Here is a 21,077-nt window from a genome sequence, read left to right as displayed (position 1 = left end):
CAAATAAAGACGGAAAATATATCGAAAGTTTGGAGCTTTCAGCACATCAGATAAAAACTCCAAGATGTCATCGTCGGTGAAATAGGAAAATGTGAAAACGACTGTCAAAAACTCAAAAGGTGATAATGAGGGTAAAAATCTTTCCGACCTGCCGGATTCGAACCAGCGACCTAAGGATTACTAAATGGATGTTACCAAACTACAGTCCTCCGCTCTACCAACTGAGCTAAGGTCGGATGAATAACGTTGTACAATCCAAAAGTTTAAACTTTAAATTTACATTTTCTATTCTAGTTTATTCACTACTAATACGTGGACTCGGCCTACTTGATTCACAAATACACATAACACATGAACTGTACAAAATACATAAATCACTAACTTGCAGTGGCACCTCTCAGTACGGTAGGCCCCTCTATTCCCAACCTCCGAGCCATCAAATTTCCCATCTGCCGACTCCCCAAACTTCCTACCCATTTATCAGCTACCATGCACCTATCAATATGAATTTCTTTTATATATCCTTTCAAACAATAAAACTTGACCAAAAGTAATTTGAAGTTTATCGGGTGGTCATACGATGACGTATGTCGTATCGTTGTTTACCATACAAGAGTTTGGTAGCCATCAGTTTCTCTCCCCGTTCGATTAGATTGTCCATCATATGCCTGAAGCATCTTCATCTATATCAAGTCGTTTACATCTTGGGAACAACAGGAACTTGTGCAGTTGTGCTTTCTGGGCATAATCAAGCGTCAAGCACTGAAATTGTAACTCGCTATTATGTTCTGCTTATGAACTTAGACAACTGTCATGGAGAACTTAGCTTTAATCATGTTCTTGTGAGAAACGTAAGGATCGTTGTATCACTGCTAAAAAAGACTTGAAACTAGTACGTGAAGACAGACTGCCTTGACATTAAACAAATGAGAATCGATCGGTTCAACGTAATATCCAGGTACGGCCCCCATATCATGCCTGTGTTAAAGACGAAATCACAAAAACAAGGAAACCCTTCCCACGATATATTTACTGTAGAAAAATATGAGATTTTTAAGTAATTAATACAACTGGTAGGATATCTTCACCAAGCTCTCAACAAAGAAACCTAGATACCCGCAAAACACGATGACGTTCACCTGTTTTAAGCCTTTCTCCGTCTGTAGCCCTTCAGTGACGGACAAATAAAAGAATCAGCGTCCTCTCTCTCTCTCTACCTGTGTTTCGCTCTTTACTTGGACCATGCCACAGCGTCTATCTCTGCCTGGGCACTTCTATATAACTCAAGCCTCTTGGAAAGAGCGGCTCTTCGCTCCATGACTGCTGGATCCTCATCCAACAACTTACCCAACTGCTTTGGCTGCAAAACAGATAGCAAATTTAAGACAGTCATTTCATTAGAAACTCAAGCCAATGAACAGCACAAAAGAAAAGAAGGCATGCTAAATAACAGCAGAAACAAAACGAAGACATCGTCATGTTTTACGGATCCAGATAACAGAAAAAATGGTAGGCGAGAGAAAATACTTTTTATATAGTTCGCCGGCTTCCGTTATTCAATAGGTTAATTCTAGTAAAGTATCATCAAGATAAGGAGCTTACATCTCTTTTACCCAGATCAGCAAAGAAATGATCAAGTAGGGATCGTTTAGCTTCGCGAACTTGACAATAAACTATGGACTTGGGGATAGAGTTCCGCAGAGTTACACACACCATATTCACATATTGCAAAACTGTTGCCCCTGTTCAATGTTAAAAGAAAATAACAAAAAAATGATTAAGCAGGGATGAAAAAGTATACATAGTGAACTCATAGTGTGAAATCCTATAATTGAGTAAATAGAAGTTTTCAAGTCCCACTTCAGATGATGAGGGGAGGATTTACCTATTCTCCTGAGATATGAATCATTATATCTATCAAAAATTGAATGAGTTGGATTCCCGCCCTTCTCTACATCTTGTGGGAGCTTTCTAAAGAAGTCAACAGTAAGGTAACTGCATTCCATATCAACTAACTGGAGAGTTGCTTTCCTGCTTTCATCCCGCATTCTCTCCAAGGCTTCAACAGCAGCGGCTCCAACCTCCACTCTGAGACTTGGATATTGCTTAAGCTCCTGCACAGTCGAAACTCCTTGAGAAGCGATAAACCAGAAGAGGTTCAAGAAATATGATAAAGTATAAGAGGACCGACAAGTATGATTTGTCCAAAATCTAAACCAAGCCAGTGCAAGTGAAGTTCAAATAATTCTCTTTTCAATTCAGAAACTGCCCCAAAGTTCATTCTGATCACTCTTCAAGATTCCAAAGCTTCTCAAAACTAGACACTTCTGTTTCACTCTTTATGTCAAATACCTAGACTTGTTGTCACAAATATTTTCATTAACTGAATTGTCAGCTTCTGCCTTGTATTATTTGGGGACTGTAAGAGTTTGAATTGCAAAAGAAATTTGAACAGTAGCTTACTGGAGTTGTTAACATTGATAAAGAGTCAAAATTGCTTGAGAAATATCCATTTCAGCTGAGGTAGTCATAAACTTGACAAAATCCGGTACCACCAAAGGTATTTCAAACAAATAACTTCCAACTCATTTCACTAACTAAAAATCTTAACTTCACATCACTTAAGAAAAAAACATATTAGATAGTAGAATGGTGAAAGGAAGAAACATACATGAGTCTCACTAACTGCCTTGTGGACCAGCTCCTTCAATAAGCCATGAACCTGGAAACATGAAAGCATTCAACTAAACAAGCTTTCTCACAATAGAGTTTATGTGGCTCCAAATAAAGTTCTATAGTTCAATAGAATGCCAATACAGATACTAGATCTGGTTAAAGATGGTAATATCAAATGACAATGAAACATGAAAGGTAAGACAGAAGAAGCAAGATGACCAATCATGAAAGAAAACACACCATATAAAAGCAGAATACAAACATGATCTTCTTTTGAATCATTAAAAAGAATCTAGGTTTGTGAAGCAAGAATATTCTCCAAAAATTAAAAAACAAACAACCAGTAGCTTCATTGCATACCGCATCAACTGCAGCCTCAGCCGGACCCCTTATTGTAACCAAAGAAGAATCAATAAGTCGGCGATACCCTTGCTCAGGGGCAATCAAATGAGGTTGGTATCCATCTGCTTCTGTTATCAGCTTCCGCACATTGTCCATAGCAAGTTGCTTGTCAAATTGCAACCTTTTTAAAGCAGCTGGCAGCTGATTGTCGAAAACATTATAAATCTTATCACCACCAGGGCGTCTGCCAGAAAAAAAATAAAAATGAATGAAAGACATAAAATGATTTGCATAACATAATACTAGTAGATACCAATTTATTACAAAAATAATACAGAATTATATTTATATCTACCCAGATATTTTCTTATTAAGAAAGAAAATAAAAAGCGTCATAAATAGTATGTTTGGTGCACATACAAAAAGTGGAGTGGATGAGTATCCCGGTACATATTTGAAAATCAAAGGTGATATTGGAACAAACTTGGAAAAGATCCAAGTCAAAAGTCAGAAAATAAGAGAGCATGATAACTGGAATAAAACTTATAGCATGTCTTGCACAAAAGACCGCATCTAGGAAAATACAACTTATAACTCAAAAGTTACCAAGGTATCTGCACTAATAACTAGGTGAATGGGCTGAAAATACAAGACAAACTAAAAGAGAATGAAAATTTCAACTTAGACCTTTTTTATATAATAATGAGAAAGAACTTCTTGAGAACTGTAGCAACAAAGACTGCAAAAAAAGAGACACTACAAATAGAATACTTACACGCCGTCAAGATGTTCTTTATAGATTTGATCAAAAATTCGACAGATCTCCATGATCATGTATAACTTTCCCTACAGAAGATACAGAAGACCTTTGAAAATTTATGGAATATATGGAATGAACAACTAAATGATATGAATTCCACATACAGTAGCCAGTTGAAATGTTCAGATCAAAGAACTATTTCCAAAGAAATTTCTGAGACATTTAATACTTGGCATTGAGAGATTCCAACCGATACATGAAACAGAAAATAAGAAATAAATTATGGCTTCAGTGAGCAGCTAAATCACCACACAAACACAGAACACCAACATTCAATGGATTAACATTTTGAATACCATAATGATAATTACATGTTGAAAATTACTTTAGAATTATACTAGAGAAAGTCCCAACATATGATTTTGATTCAATAATAAAGGCCGAAAGAAGACTCAAGTCAGTCAGAAACAAATTAAAAGTATGCAAAAAATGATCATGAAAAAGAGACGACTAGATACACTCTTTGTTCCTCTCAAAAGTGAACAAACATTAATTATTTTATCCCAAGAAAGACTAAGAAAGACAACAGAAATATAAAGATAACTCACGCCAGCATCAGCAGCAATAGGTTTCCCAAGACGGCTCAGTTCAGCTTCAAGTTCAGCAATAGTTTTGCTGATCAGAGACTGGATGCCTGGGATCCGGGATTTAATTACAGTTTCCAAATGCTACAAAAGGAAAATCATGATATAAGATCACTAAAAAATTGCTTAAAAAAAATTATACTACTTACATATCTAGCTCAGACAAAAAATTAACAGTTAAAGGAAATAGAACTACATTTGTACCTTTGAAAGTATTTTTCCCAAATATTCAGAACCCATTCTGCTAGCAAGATGCTTGTATTCGGGAGTATTAGAAAAATAATCACGCTCCCTACGCCGGGCAGCAATCATGTCAACACTCTTATTGATGTCTGCTTGACTCCGATTAACAACACCAATCCATGGAAACTGTAGACGATATGCTTTTCCTTCTAATATCTAAGCAAACAGGTATTTCATAACCATGTTGTAAGTCTTCAGCCACAATCAAAGGTAGCAAGCACAAATCAAAACATAAAAAAGTAGTTACTAAAATATTAGTTAAGTAAAATAACTGATCAGTCTCTCTTCTCATATTATCTCATTTATACCACAAGTGATGACGAACATTCTCTTTCAAAACAGTGGAAATGACAACAATATGATAATAATAAATAAATGAAAAAAAAAGTTTCTCAATATTTTCAAAACGCATTAAAATGCTGAACTACTAAGGAAACTCATTAACACCCCCCTCATAGGAAAAGTAGGACTACTAGAAAAGCTGTCTCCACCTTTTTAGCAGAAGGACATGGCATCAAGTTCATATCCTGATTCCACCCATATTCAGACATACAACAAAAGAACTTACATCAACTGCATCAGTACCCTTATCCATAAGATCAATCTTTGTCAAGACACCAAATGTTCTCTCTCCTGAAAAGATTTATGGCAGATAGTGAAGATCCAAAAATGGCAATTTCCTTAGGAATCGACTTCAAAATAACAAGAAATAGTTTTAGCAGTTAGATCACGTATCTTCATATAAATCAGGTACACATCCGACCAAGATTATTTGCATTAGTGCATGCAACCTTACCTTTAGGGTCTACTTCACGAGAAATCTTAATTGCATCTGAGGTAGCAAGATCCTGATTGGCAGGTGAAATTGCTAAAATAATGCAGTTGGGCTGTAAGAAAACAATTTCGCAATGAGAACAACCCCATAGTCCATTTATCTTAAAATAGGCATCCATGGAAAGCCAAGAAAACTAAGATATTTAAAAATAGGAAGTTTTCAATCCAATGTTAAACAATTCTAATATGAATCCTTGACAGGTAACAGTTCAATCATGGATAGAAAATTACCTTTTCAATAAAAGAGCGAACCATAGTCTCAATATCTTGCACTACGCTGTCAGGTTGACCCTCTGAAACAAAAGACAGTTATTTGGAAAAATAATTACAGCAAACAGAAAGACAAAAGGAGGTTTAAAACCAAACGTTAGGCCAAGCCCAGAGGCTCAAATAACATACCAATTGCAACCTTTGTCAATCCCGGAAGATCAATTAGAGTCAGGTTCACAACTGCCAAAATTCAAATTACCAATCAGTAAAGCTACAGTAACTACAACAACATAAGAAGACAAATCAAGAAAACTTTCACCAAAGTCAATATGTTAAGCTTGCATTATGCCTATCAGTCCTAATTCAAATTTCTGCTACCATGTCATGGCATGGATAATGCATGAAATAAAGATGAGACATTCAAAACCAGACTCCACAGCCTCCCCAGGAACTGTTCGCCTTTTAAAACTGACAAACCCTAAAATAAGATCTTTGAGAAAAAAGGATGAAAAGTAGAGTCAGGGGACTTTTTTTTTTTGGGGGGGGGGGGGGTGCACTGATTGTGGTTCAGCAAAAGTAACAACAGAAGGGAAAAGAAGAAGAAGAAGAAGAAGTAAACATAAGAAGTATGAGAGATGCAAATCTCCCTACGGGACTTGAACAAAAAAAATTACAGACCTTAGAGTAGTTCATCTGTATGTAACATCAAAGGCGTGCTTTTTATCAATCATACAGAAACTATAGCACTATAACAATGGAGGTGGTTTTCAAGAGAAGAGAAAAGGAAAGTTTTCACCTTTGTCTAAATCTTTTCCTCTGCATTTAGAAACTTTTTTTTTTCCAAAAACAAGCTAGAGTAATAACAAAAACTACTATAAGAAAAAAGAGTAATAACAAAATGCTATGTTGACAAAAAAAAATGCTAATAAAGCTATTTTAAAACGAATTTTGATAAATTTATGATAAAAATATCAGCATGTCTAAACCGTTGCACACAATTGAATGAGAACAATAACCATGCAGGAGAAACCAAAAAACAATTTCCCAGGCTTACCATTTGGAGAATAAATGCTGAGATGTATTGGAACAGGGGAGATTTGTTTTGAACGACCTGTCTCTCTATCAGTCTCATCAGAAATCTCCTTTCTCACAGCAGCTACATGGATAGAACAAAATCACACTATAAAAATGAATGTCTAACAGCCAAATATGAAGATCTCTCCAGGAAAGAATATACATAGATTTGCAGTAAGATCATTTCAATGAGAATGACTTCATTAGACATAACATTAGAAGCGAAGAGAACTCTAAAAAAGCAAGCAAACCCATTTCTTGTATTTTTTTTAAATAAGCTTATTGTCATTTCTCACCATGCTCAAAAATAATAATAATAAAATATGGCAAGCTCATCTTGTGAGGCGTTTACTTCTCTAACTAGAAAAACAAAAGCCAAGTCAGAAAATTGTTTAACATAACATGAGCAGGAGAATGTGTGAAACCAACCTCTCAAGGGCATAGAACAGCAGACCAGGTTGTCTAAAACCCTGATCTAATCGAGTCAACCAAGCAAACATTAAATCAAGTCCCCTCAGTCAGTTGAGGCTCCAAATAAACAAAAAATTAAATTTCATTTTTATATGCCATTTTAAGGTTAGTAGAGGTCTAATGGCATTTTTTCCCTTTTTATGAAAATGATCTACTGGCAGATGAGAATAATTTGAATAAACATCGGACTTGCATTCCTTGTTAAATAGAGCACTGAAAGAGATCACTGGGCACAATAATTTTGTAATCTAAAGATAACTCACCAATAAATTGTACATTTGGCTACAATTTTTGGTTTTCTTGAAAATTAAACCCCCAAAAATAAGTCGGACAATCATGCCATAGAATAATATGGGTCTACATGAAGCTCACCATGAAATTCAGGGCGTGTTTTGAAAATGTAGGTCTTCATGAAGGGAATAACAACTCTGAACAAGCAGAATCAAAGATGTGTAACAACTGTTTGATGCATTTGCATTAAGATGAAACACAATCCACAAGGTAGAGTCTGGGAGTTGATCACATTATTGTCAAAAGGAATAATTACCAAAGTCAGTGAACCTCTTTCGGGGAAGATGAAGGAACTCTGCATACTCTCTTCCTTCTTCGATTTTATGAAGTTGCAAGACAAGTGGTCGCCTAGTAACAATTCCTGCATATACGTTTTTCAGTATCAATTCAATTCGAGCATGAGAGAAGAAACAGTTTTCACAATGACCCTACAGTGGAGAAACACTCATTCAGAAAAAAGACCAGAATTTACCAGATCCACGAGGCAAAAAGTCCTTTCCAACAATACTCTCCAACACAGAAGACTTCCCCGAGCTCTAAAAAACGATATAAAAAGGAAAATAATTAGAACATTAAATATGTAAACAAATCAAAGAAAAATATTATATAAATGAAGTCCTTCGTTTCGAAATAAATTATCCAAGACGTAAATTTACGTTTTTCGACGAAATAGTTATAAATTCACATCTACAGCAGGCTCTAGAAATATACAGATTAATTTCAGGTCATAAAGACAGATCAGATCGAAATTTTTCAAAAAGAAAATTGTCATCCAACAGAACAGCCAGCAAAACAATCGCAAATTCCCCAACAAGCGAAAAAAATCCAGAATACAACAGTTCAAAATGACTTCTAGAGAATCTTGATTATTTCACTAAGACACACAACCTAGTGGCGGCAAACATTAAAAAAAAAAAGCCTTCCGAAGGTAAATAATAAATGGGAGCATAATGAAGCAATTACAGATGACCTCACTAAAACCAAATTCGAACCAAAATAAGATAAGAAAAATTCAAAAAATAAGAAAGGAAGAGACGGAGGAAGAGAAAGAGGTAGATCGAGATCTAACCTGTCCTCCAACGACAGCAATAGCCGGCAGCGAATCCCAAAGTGTAGGTAATGCGCTTTCTTCCCCGTGGTCACCAAGAGCCGTACAAGCTCTCTGCAGTTTGTTCACCAAAGAGATCAAATTCTCCATATTCTCCGGTCACTCACCAGATTCAAAACAGGTAAAATAGAAACGCAAACACGATAAACGATCCTCGACCGTCTACAGAACAGTGTCACGATCCGAGAATATTCCAGTTGCAACAAATCGGCCGGCGAAAGAAGATCGAGTTTGCCGGCGAGGCAGAAAGTTAAGTAGAGACGACTAGTGCTAGAATGTGAACGAACCAGAGATCTGGATTCCGGAGGAGGAACAGCTTCTCGGCTTTATATTTTTTGAAATGGGAACCCACGGGCACCAAACCCCGGAGACCCACATTTTGGCTCTATCTCCGTGTGATTGACTGTAACCGAGTAGTACTTCCGTCGTGCGAGGACGGTACACCAAATACTCGTTTAAACACTGTAGACTGTACACTCATTGGACGATCACGGCCGTTCATCTCAGGTAAAGAAAAGAGAAACATTGATGGGTTTTAACGTTGAGGATTAAGTATAACTATATCGGGTAATCGGTGCACCGTCAGCGTCGATTTGTGGAGTCCAGTGGGCCCACGGGCGGGAGATGCGACGAATTTATAAAATGGCGAAGTCTTGTATAGGCGGAAATGAAAATCGTAAATGTGGTCATGGACTCACGGGACTTGTTCAACCGTCACGAGTCACGCCCGACTCGCTAGAGCCATCTCATCCAAACGGTCGTCTTAGTGGGACCATACCAGCGCATTATTTTGTGGCTAACGGCAATATCAATTTTCAAACACCGACAACAAGGAAGGTCCACAACACCGACGTCCTTTGTAAAATTATTTTAAGACAACCTGAGTCGGTAGGGCTTAAGGCTCTTAACGTCGTGGTGTATGTTCCAGCCCCACGGTGGGCGATTTGTGTCTAAAAATTACATTTTGCCTTATATTTCAAAGAAAATATTGAAGTAAATATTGGCTACCTTCGAAGTCCCGAGTTTCTTGAAGTTCAACGCTGCCCCGTATTGACACGCGTACGTTTAATTTTTAAACTTTACTTCAAGTACAAATAAAACAAACATTTACCTATACTTTGCCGGACACCATAACAGAAAGCGCAATTTTTTATTGTCCATAACGTTAAAAGTTATGTATAAAAGCAGGTCCACAGGCTACAAGCAAAGGAACTCATCAAAATACATCTGAGTCGGTCAATTGATACCACAAAGCTCTTCACCAACCGAGCAGGGTATGGTAGGCGGAAGCTAAAACTTCACTTTGCAGAGTCAGATACTTCGTACCCATATGGGTTCTTGCTGGCCCAGTTCCACTGATCCCGGCACATTTCTTCTATTCCATACTTCGCCCTGTAATCAACACCACTCAACATGGGTATGCCATATAAAACGTACACGCTACTTGTAGGCAATTTGTGTAAAAAACATTTTTTTGACTTTGCACTTACGTCCACTTTAGTTCACTTGCTGCTTTGTCAGTTGAGGCATAAACGACTTCTGCATCACCAGGTCGCCTTGCAGCCATAACAAGAGGAATTTTCTGAGGAAGAGAGCATCTTAAGATAATAAGCTAGAGGAGAGAATCAAATGGAATGCTTCATATAAAACGCTTAAAAGTTAGGAAGATGGGTCAGAGGAATACGTCAAACGCCTCTACCACAATGAATTACTTCCAATTCCAAATATCTAACCTCAGTGTTTACGAGATTCATTAAAAAATGGTTTCAGTGGGAGAATAAGAGTACCTTCCCAGATGCCTTCTCAAAAGCTGTCACCATTTCTAACACCGACGTTCCTTTTCCAGTGCCCAAGTTGTAAACCTCACAACCTGCAAGCAACAAACAACTGTTTTACCAACAGAAAATCTTAATGTTCCTCTCTACTAAAAGGAACTGACGAAGGCAAGCCAAGCGAAAACAATATAAGCAGGACAGCAGGCCTTTTTGCAAACAAAAGAAATGCTTATACCATACTAAATTTGTCAAGAAGAAAACAAGACAAAATCCAGCCGATGCTATTTACAGGAAACAAGCTTGCTTTATTCTCGTAATATAGCAGCCTTCTAAACCGTGCATCATGCTAAATTTAAATCCTAACGTTTACCTAAGATGATGTACTCTATTACAACCTCCTTTATCATCATCCTCGTTCCAACTATACTTTTCATTATTGAATAAGCAATATGACCTTTTTTTTTAATTGTTTATTATGCATTTGAAGAACGTTTTATGATTGTTCATTGTGGAATTCAACTGGTTCCTCGAAATACTACTTATCAATACAGGTTATTACTCTGTTAATTATTGTTGGTACGAGGGTCAATTACATATTGCACTGAAATAATCACATGGCCATGACAAATAAAGCTTCCTATTTTCATTTTTCTTTCATCTCAGGACCTAGAAGTGATGAAAATAGCCAGAGGAGCAACTTTATTTCTTGCTGCTTGTCTTAGACAGTGGTTCATGTACTAACAAAACTAGACTATCACTTCTGAAAATAACCAAAGCATGCAACACACTTGATATTGAATAACTGATGCTCCACGATATTTTCCTGAAAAAATAAAATTTTACTCAGTCACAGTATTTACCTATCTCAGAGCTTTCAAGCCTGCGTACTGCAGCAATGTGTCCGTCAGACAAGTCAATGACATGGATATAATCTCGCACCTGAAGATAAAACCATAGGCATACATTATAGGGAATATGCAACAAGAAAACAACTAACAGTAATACCATGAGAGGCCACGGTGCTCTGTTACTTTTACAGCATAAATCAAGTAAATAAAAAGTGAGTTGAAATGTCTATTTGAAATTTTCATTTCAAGCAGAGAGTATGGAATTTGGAAAGTTGTCTTCTTAGCTATTATCAAAGGGATTCTTTACTCATGTACAGTTCTGTGGAGAAAACTCCACAGCAGAGGCTTTATCTACTACACTTGCTACACCAAAAAGCTTCATCTCTGATGGCTGTCTGTCTCTTCCAGAAAATTTTATTGGTTAATATAACTTAAAACTGGATGGAACAAAGAGTAAATTACATACCCCAGTTCCATCTTTTGTAGAGTAATCGTTTCCAAACACCGTTAGTGCTGGTCTTCTGCCTACGGCTATTTGTTGTACAAATGGCATCAGATTGTTTGGAATTCCACGAGGATCCTCACCAATGTATCCACTGGGATGAGCTCCAACTGGATTGAAGTATCTCAGCAATATTATCTTCCATCCAGAATCTGACTTGTAGATATCCCGACAGATCTCTTCAATAAAAAGCTGCAACGATTGGCGTTGAGACTTGTCACAAACAGTGGGCAGGCTGGTCATCATGCCTGAAAAAGATCAAGGAGCAAACCTTGGTACGTCCATATGGATTTGTTGCACACAAAGGGAATTCTTCTGTACAGGGAACCTCTTTTGGCCAACCATAGACAGTAGCTGATGATGAAAACACAAGCTGAAATTTTTTTCCTTGTGTGAGTAAACAACCGTGGCCACAAGGATAAACTCAACAAAATGAATAAGTAAAACAATGGAATCTACGTCTGAAAATTATGCCAAGGCAACAATGTAGTGAGGGTGCAAGCATTCTGCCATCCAGATTAGTCTGGGGAGCCATCTCAGAATATAGCGGCTTCCAAAAAAGTGGATTCAGAAAGCTAGGATAGCAATTAATTTATAGAGACAGACTGCACGTTGATGATTCATGTGCCCATACACTCCTTATGGATCCTGGCACAGTGATGACTACACAAGTAGGGTCTAACACTGAGGCTGACCATTATTCATAGTGATACTCCTAATTTACTTCTCAACCAAATAATGCTCGTCACACTTCTAATCTGTCGAGTCAGTATGAGCTTGATCATGATTTTCATTAACTTGAATTCCAGAAGCGTCCCAGAGAACTTTTCTCTCCTTTGATCCAAAAGAAATAATGTATTAAAAAGAAAACAAGTGCAGCTCTAAAAATTATAATTTATTTTACGTCTACATCTTGCATTTACTGGTAGAAACAAGTCAACACATCCAGTTCATTTTTCATCGGCACTAGTTTCATTTACTAGGATTTTTCCCAGATATCATTCACACATATGTAAGAAAGTCAAAGGAAATAACTGAATAAAGCAAAATAACAATTATACCTTTTTGCACCCATGGGCACCCATGACTTCTAACAAGTTTATTGTTCCAATGATGTTATTGTTATAGTAAAGTAAAGGTTTCTGCACACTTTCACCAACAGCCTTCAATCCAGCAAAATGAATAACTGCATCAAAGCTGCAAGAACAGTGTTAGGGATGAAAGAGAAAAGGCCAATGATGAGTTGCAACAGAGCAAGCAATTTTGTGCATTTCCATCAATACAAATTCAGAGATTTTCTTATTTTATGCAGATGAAGGTAAAGCAAGACTCATAAAACTTCTGTTTTCAAGGTCCCTTAGTTAGAACCTAAAGTCAAAATAATTTACCCCCTACAAAAAAATCCCAAGGAGAGATATTACTTTTCCTGTTTCACTTCATAAATAAATAAATAAAAACTTCTCCTGTTTAACTTCTTATTTTCACTTCATTTAAACGGGACATTACTTCCTCCAGTTTGAAAACCAGGCTTGCAAAAATGATTTCACATGTAATTTATTTGGAAACTTTAATACAAGCAAACATCATTATTCTGGTGAATGCAAGAAAATATGCAAGCATAGAAAGACAAGATAAAATTTCTAGGAGAAAACCTACAGTAAAAAAAAAAAAAATAGCTCCTCCTCTTTGCTCTCTTAATAAAATCACATTTCATAAAAAAAAAAAACCTACAATAAAACTCCACAACAAAATGAAATAGGCTGCATTCTCCAAGACACATCTATAGGAAGTAAAAAGAATAACAAACAAAATCTTCAAGCTTGTATTAGTAAGACATACTGTGCACTTATGAAGTGACTTTTGTCCTAATTGCACAACTCTTATTTTAGAATTCAAAAATCAAAAGATTTAGCAATAGGTGTTATCTAATTGTTTTTGTCCTGACAAAAGAGTAACTATAAGTGCATATACCATTTGAAAGGGATTGAAAATGCCAGTAACAAATAATAAAGAGGCATACCACTTCAAGTTCTTAGTCGTTTGCATATTTTTCACAGAAATTCACACTAAGCAAGTGACCAAGATGAATTAAAGATGACAAAAATTTAAAAGAATAGGTTAACAGAAAATAGATATCAGTACCTCGACGAGGAAAATACTTTGTTCAATGCTTCCTTATCACGAAGATCAATCTGCAGATGGCAGTGGGAAATTTAGTAAACTTGTGTGAGGAATAAGGGGATACGAAAAAAATGGGATAAAAGATTGGAACTTGACAACCTAAAACCTAACCGTACTAAATTGAAGTCTCCTAACTTCGTCTGCCAGGGTGGTTAATGCATCAGTATCAGCTTCGCTAATGTTTCATTATCTTTCCACTAAAGAAAGTTAAAAGATGTTTGTGATTTAGGCCATGTTAAATCCTTCCATTGCAAGGAAATGATTAAACCAGTTCAAAAATGCCAATAAGTATACAGCTTTTTACATCATGCAAATACTATACCTGTCATTACAGTTTTCCTATTTTCTTATTTTTACAAAGTCCAACAGGATTTCCTTTTTATATATTATTTGTGTAAATTTTATAACTTACTATATTTCCTCAAGGTTTTTACACTCGTCACTCAGTAACATTGCACTTTATGAAGCATTAAGGGAGTTCCAAATATCTGAAAGATAAGAAGGATCAACCTTGATGCAAATTCAACAAATATGGAACTCGAAAGAGATGTAACGATGTAAGCCACATCTGGCAAAAGAGACCTTTAAGTTTGAGTGGTAAAATGTACCTCAGGCATACAATGATATCAAAATATGAAGTAATCAGCAGGATCACTAATTAAGCAGAACAGCATAAAAGACATAATGTCAACAGTTGAGAACGGTTTCAAGCAACCTTTCTTATGGATGCAATGTTTTTGTCTGCAAACAGATCAAAAGATGAATATGTTTAAAATATTTTAGTCCGTTATGATTCTGTTAAGAAGATGCACGAAAACAATAAAGGCATTCGGTACTTATCAGGATCAGTACAGCTTAGGACGGACAAAGTCACAGAACCTGTGCGGCTTTGTCACGACCTGACCAGATCAACAAAAACTAATACACAATACTAAAGACATTTGTACTTGTAACATGCAATATTCTATACAACTATACCTGCAGAGCTATAAAAACCCTACACCATAGAGCGGCAACAGTAGATCAAAAACCTAATCATCGGCAATCCAAGAATGAAAAATACACCATAAGCTCAACATTATAGACTCGATACTAGCGAAATAAGAGAGCTAGAGTTAAATATACGAAAAGGAGCCAAAGCCACACATGAACAAAATTAATATACAAAAAAGGCCAAAACTAACGAAATGAAAAATCAAAACGATTGAATACGAGAAAAAATTCGAGGAGTTGGAATTTTATTTACCTTATGAAACTCGAGGTTTTTGCCGAACTCTCCGGCAAGCTCCTTAACTCTCTTGATGGCGATTTCAGAGGCATTATCGAGGTTATCAATGACGACCGCCTTGTATCCGCTTAAGAGAAGCTGCAGTACCGTGTGGCTGCCAATGTATCCAGCTCCGCCAGTGACCAAAACACTCTTAGCCATGTCCGACGAGGAATAATTCGTCCGAGCAGAGCAGTTCAGACTTCAAACTGCAGTGAACGATCCAATATGCACATAAAGCAAGAATTTATACGTCAAGGAAACCCCAGAGCCGCTGAATAAAATATTTTTTTCTCCGTAATTTTCGATTTGGAGGGATGGACTTTTTCTCCGTTTTTTTTTTTCTCCGCACTTTCGGCTCTGAGGCGATGACTAGAAATGATGAGGAGAAACTTGTGAGGTTGGGTCAGGTGAAAATATTAATTATATCAATTGTATGTAAATGGACCAATTTGCCCTTTCATTTAGCTTCTCTCTGGTTTCTCTCTCTTCCCCATCTTTCGTTCTGATTTTCTCTCTATTTTGATCGAGTGTCTTCTCTTCCCGTTTTCCCTCAACGCACGTTAGCTACACTTAGATCATGATGGAGCGGGAGTTGTTGCGAGCTCGGCAAACTTCGGTTTCTACGCCACCTATATTACTTCAGTATTAAGATAAATAAACGAATAAAATAATAATTTTTAATACCCAAATAAGAAAACTAATTATAATGTCTGAGGACCTCGGATATATGAAAATTTAAATAAAATCAATTAAGTCGGATCTAGATTTGGCGGTTAATGGCTAGACTCAAGGCGAATCGGATGGGGGACTCGACCGTAGCTCAAATTGTCCTATTCAAAATCTAATCCAATTCACTTAATGTTGGAATGTATAGCTGTATAACGTGATCGGAGGAAACTGTATAGCGTGATTGTTTCCTCCGATCCCGTGATTATATTTTATTCCTTGATTTTAGGATCTAAATTGATCCTAAAATCACCTTGTAATGTATTATAAATACCTCCTAAACGGAGAAGAATAGATCATCGGAAAACCATTCGTTCAACCTCTGTTCTTATTTTTTTGGTTCTCTGTTTTACATGGTATCAGAGCAGGAGTTTTTTCCTCTTTTCCGTCGCAGAAAGTCGGAGCTAAGTGCTCCTGTAATCGCCGAAGGAGGAAGCCGGAGGAAGGAAAAATCCGTCGGAGTTGCAGAACTCTGTTCCGGCTGTCCCGACGCAAAAAGAACGTCGTCGACGCCGACGACGGCACCACCACACTGTTACGACAGAATCCGACGCTCCGCTGCCGTTGCCGAAGACGAAGGTTGCCGTTGCCGACGACGAAGACAGCCGTTGCCGAAGACGAAGGCTGCCGAAGAAGAAACGTTTTTTTTTACGTCGTCGGAATCACGTCGCCGACGAGTTCCGACGATCGCCGACGAGCACCGACGACGGCATCACCACCCTTTTCCGAACCGAAGGTGACGCTCCACTGCCGTTGCCGAAGACGAAGACCGTTGCCGAAGACGACGGTATGTTTTTTAAACTTAGGTACTGTTGATTTATTTTGTCGACCCAGACCGGCGGGTCGACCGAATTGGACCGAACCGGTCTAAACTCGAACCGGATCAGACCACCACTGGAGCGGACCAGAATTGAATCCGCCCTGATCGTACCGAACCGGACCAGATCGAACCGGACCGGACTGAACCAAACCGGACCTGTTTAAAAAAAAAAAAAAAAAAAAAAAAAAAATCAGATCGATGGCCACCCCTACAGGCGCATCTACCGACCTTATCCCATCACCACAGATTATAGTCCACCAAGATAATTCTGCGTTTCCAACTGGAATTATCCTCGATGAGACCAATTATTCATTATGGTCCCAACTCATGGAGATGCGAATTGGCGCACGCAACAAAGCTGGATACCTCACCGGCGAAACAAAAAAACCAGCATCTGGTGATGCTAATCTTGGAGTTTGGATTACTGAAAATCAAAGAGTTAAAAGTTGGCTTATTGACTCCATGAGTCCATTACTCATGCAGCGATTTATTCGCCTCTCCACTGCCAAGGAGATATGGGAAGCAGTATCAAAAACATTCTATGATGGATCCGATGAAACTTGTATATTTGAGCTGAACCAGAGATCTTTTTCTACCAAACAAAATGGTAGACCATTATCCACATACTACAATGAACTGGTTGCTATTTTCCAAGAGATTGATCATCGAACTATATCTCAGGAAGGAACAGTCGAAAGGCTAATCCAGTTGCACTCTGCAATGGCTAGGCTTCGGGTTCATATTTTTCTCAGTGGGCTTGACTCCGAATTTGATCAAGTTCGTGGAGAAATTTTGCGAAAAGATCCCAAACTTGATTTGGAAAGTACCTATGCCTATGTCAGACGCGAATATCAACAGAGACAGACAATGGGAAGCTATCGCCCAGTCTCCGAGAACTCGGCGATGTTGGTCAACCAAAGCCGACAAGGATCATCAAACAGTCGGAACCCTCAATCCTCTGGCAAAGGTAACAATCGTGTATGTATTCACTGCGGAAAAAAAGGACATTCACAACACCGGTGTTATGAGATTATTGGCTATCCGGAGTGGTGGGATTTCTCGAAAAATCCCCGTAACAAGACTGCTGGGAAAGCTATGGTGACATCCATGGAAGATAATCAGGAGCTACCTACTGCAAATGTTGTTCATCCAGGTATTCTCGATCATGCATTAGTATTTTCTGTACATTCTAAGAATAGACCTTGGATTATTGATACAGGTGCATCCGATCACATGACAAGGGATCCCAGTCAGTTACAATCCATCCTACCCTCTCCACAATCTGTTATTTCAACAGCCAATGGTAGTACCTCTCCTATTACTGGGGAAGGATCTGTTATCTTATCCAATAATCTGACATTAGATACTGTCCTTGTGGTTCCCTCTCTTGAATATAACCTTTTGTCTGTTAGCCAAATTACTTCCACTCTTGCTTGTACTGTAACTTTTTGGCCCTCATTTTGTGTCTTTCAGGACATTCTAACCCGGAAGATTCTTGGTTATGGTGTTAGACGGGGCAAACTCTACTATTTGGAGTTGCAAGAAAACGGGGGATCGAAAATCAGTCAAACAAATCAAGCTAGTAGTGAAGATAATGCTCAAACAACTGTATGGTTATGGCACCGACGATTAGGCCACCTTTCCTTTGGTTATCTTAAGAAATTGCGACCTCAACTTTTTTCAGGTTTGACTGATGTGCATTTTCATTGTGACACATGTGAATTGGCTAAAAGCCACCGTATTGCTTATTTCCCGAGTTTGAATAAAAGTTTCGAACCTTTTGCGGTTATTCATTCTGATGTTTGGGGTCCAGCCAAGATTCCCTCTATTTCTAGAGCCCGTTACTTTGTGACTTTTATTGATGAATGCACTAGAATGACTTGGGTATCTCTGCTTATCCACAAAAGTGATGTGAGTCTAGCATTTCAGAAATTCCATACCATGATACATACTCAATACCAAAAGCAGATTCGTGTTTTGCAATGTGACAATGGTACTGAGTTTGTTAATGCTTCTCTCGAAACTTTTCTGACTACCCATGGAATTCGTCACCAGACTTCTTGCACCTATACTCCCCAACAGAATGGATTGGCAGAAAGAAAGAATAGACAACTTTTGGAAGTAGTACGTGCCTCTCTCTTTGGCATGAACATGCCTCGATTTTATTGGGGTGAAGCTATCACATCTGCTGCCTACCTCATCAATCGCACCCCTTCTAAAGTACTGGATTTTCAAACTCCTCTACATAAGCTGCAATCCCTTATTTCAATTCCCCATCTTCCAAATCTTGAACCCCGAATTTTTGGGTGTACCGCTTATGTTCATATCCCAAAGATCTTGCGAAATAAACTTGATCCATGTGCCAAGCGATGTGTATTTGTTGGCTACTCTGATTTTCAAAAAGGATATCGGTGTTATGATCCACACACCAACAAGCTCCATGTGACTTTAGATGTCTCATTCCATGAATCAGTCCCTTATTATTCAGGGGGAGTTTCTTGGACATCTCTTCAGGGGGAGAGTTCAAATGAAGAGAATGTTCCACATGAAGTTAACGGAGATGTTGAAAGAGGTGCCAAAGTTATTGAGGAGTTAGAAGCGGTGAATGAATTTTTTAAGTGTCATGATGTGCAACAAGACTATGATTCAGTAATTTCACCTGAAGAACCCCCAGAGTTGCCCCCGTCTGCACCAACAACTGAAGAATCAACCCAGAATGTTCCTCCTCAGGTAAATACGAATCTTATGTTTGATGAGTCTACTGAAACATGTCTTCCTACAGAAAACATAACCTCTAGATATCCACAAAGATTGAATAGGGGAGTTCCAAAAAAACAGTATGAACCTGATCTTGAAGCAAAGACCAAATACTCAATCAATAACTATGTGTCCTCCCATAGGTTGACTAAATCATATGCATTTACTGTTGATCAATTATCCAGGGTTTCTATTCCTAGTAATGTGCAGGATGCATTAGCTGATCCAAAATGGAAAAAAGCGATGAACGAAGAGATGGAGGCTCTACAAAAAAATGCCACTTGGGAACTTGTTCTCCAACCTAAAGGAGTAAAAACAATTGGATGTCGATGGGTGTTCACATTGAAACTCAAACCGGATGGAAGCATTGACAGATATAAAGCTCGGCTAGTTGCAAAAGGATATACGCAAAGGTATGGAATAGACTATCAGGATACTTTTGCACCAGTAGCTAAGATCAATACAATTCGTATTCTTATATCTATAGCAGCAAATCGAGACTGGCCTCTGCAACAATTTGACGTTAAAAATGCCTTCCTCAATGGAGACTTAGAAGAAGAAGTCTACATGGAACTACCACCAGGTATAAAAAATGGTTCTTTGTCTCGAGGTAAAGTTTGTAAATTGAAGAAGTCATTGTATGGGCTGAAACAGTCACCTAGAGCATGGTTTGGGAGATTCTCGACTACAATGAAGGAGTTTGGTTATAAACAAAGTAACTCAGATCATACTTTGTTTATAAAACACAAAGAAGGAAATGTAACAGCATTAATTGTATATGTTGATGATATGGTCGTGACAAGAGATGACCCAGGTGAAATGCAAGCTTTACAGGAGTATTTAGCTACTAAATTTGAAATGAAGGATCTCGGACAACTTAAATATTTTTTGGGGATTGAAGTTGCAAGATCGAAACATGGAGTCTTCCTTTCACAGCGAAAATATGTGTTGGATCTTCTAGCTGAAACCGGAATGCTTGACTGTAAACCAATAGAGACGCCGATGGAAATGCATCATAAACTCGGAATTCTTCCAGATCAAATTCCAGCAGACAAAGGGCGTTATCAGCGATTAGTTGGAAGATTAATCTACCTATCCCACACAAGGCCCGATGTAGCATATGCAGTAAGCGTTGTGAGCCAGTTCATGCATGCACCAAGTGAAGAACATATGGAAGCAGTATATCGGATCTTGAGATACTTAAAGAGTGCTCCAGGAAAAGGTTTGTTATTCTCAAAAAATGGTATCTCTAGTATTGAAGGGTATACAGACTCTGATTGGGCAGGTGATCAGACAACCAGAAGATCCACATCGGGTTACTTTACTTTTGTGGAAGGGAATCTTGTCACTTGGAGAAGCAAAAAACAGAAGGTAGTATCCAGATCAAGTGCTGAAGCTGAATTTCGAGGTATGGCTCATGGTGTATGCGAGTTGTTATGGATACGGAATATACTGAGAGACCTAGGGATTGAATACGACAAACCTATGAATCTTCACTGTGATAGCAAGGCAGCTATCGCAATTGCACAAAATCCAGTTCAACAT

The 21,077-nt window shown here is 37.9% G+C and overlaps 2 protein-coding genes and 1 non-coding gene across 3 annotated transcripts; all 3 read right to left on the bottom strand.

Moving 5' to 3' along the window:
* Positions 1 to 142: 142 nt before the first annotated feature.
* TRNAY-GUA (transfer RNA tyrosine (anticodon GUA)) lies at positions 143 to 236 on the bottom strand. Its single transcript has 2 exons — positions 200 to 236; positions 143 to 178 (listed from the first exon to the last, which is right to left on the bottom strand). It is a non-coding gene; the product is annotated as a tRNA-Tyr (tRNA).
* A 759-nt stretch (positions 237 to 995) lies between these two features.
* LOC137942507 (dynamin-related protein 5A) lies at positions 996 to 9,009 on the bottom strand. Its single transcript, XM_068788196.1, has 16 exons — positions 8,615 to 9,009; positions 8,018 to 8,081; positions 7,802 to 7,906; positions 6,764 to 6,865; positions 5,899 to 5,949; positions 5,731 to 5,792; positions 5,462 to 5,552; positions 5,234 to 5,298; positions 4,627 to 4,821; positions 4,387 to 4,506; positions 3,794 to 3,864; positions 3,037 to 3,262; positions 2,672 to 2,722; positions 1,886 to 2,114; positions 1,603 to 1,742; positions 996 to 1,360 (listed from the first exon to the last, which is right to left on the bottom strand). Exons 1-16 carry the CDS (start codon positions 8,741 to 8,743, stop codon positions 1,232 to 1,234), a joined length of 1,830 nt encoding a protein of 609 aa, XP_068644297.1. The 5' UTR covers positions 8,744 to 9,009; the 3' UTR covers positions 996 to 1,231.
* A 775-nt stretch (positions 9,010 to 9,784) lies between these two features.
* Positions 9,785 to 15,607, bottom strand: LOC137955995 (UDP-glucose 4-epimerase GEPI48-like). Its single transcript, XM_068803271.1, has 9 exons — positions 15,206 to 15,607; positions 13,921 to 13,970; positions 12,840 to 12,975; positions 12,050 to 12,151; positions 11,743 to 11,970; positions 11,289 to 11,367; positions 10,441 to 10,523; positions 10,144 to 10,235; positions 9,785 to 10,045 (listed from the first exon to the last, which is right to left on the bottom strand). Exons 1-9 carry the CDS (start codon positions 15,386 to 15,388, stop codon positions 9,952 to 9,954), a joined length of 1,047 nt encoding a protein of 348 aa, XP_068659372.1. The 5' UTR covers positions 15,389 to 15,607; the 3' UTR covers positions 9,785 to 9,951.
* Between the last annotated feature and the right edge of the window lie 5,470 nt (positions 15,608 to 21,077).

This window comes from Aristolochia californica, unplaced genomic scaffold (genome assembly GCF_029961685.1).
Source record: "Aristolochia californica isolate CCGP_79_NKW_82.1479 unplaced genomic scaffold, dmAriCali1.0.hap1 SCAF_1, whole genome shotgun sequence".
Classification (NCBI taxonomy): Eukaryota; Viridiplantae; Streptophyta; class Magnoliopsida; order Piperales; family Aristolochiaceae; genus Aristolochia; species Aristolochia californica.
This window is presented reverse-complemented; position numbering and strand designations above follow the sequence as displayed.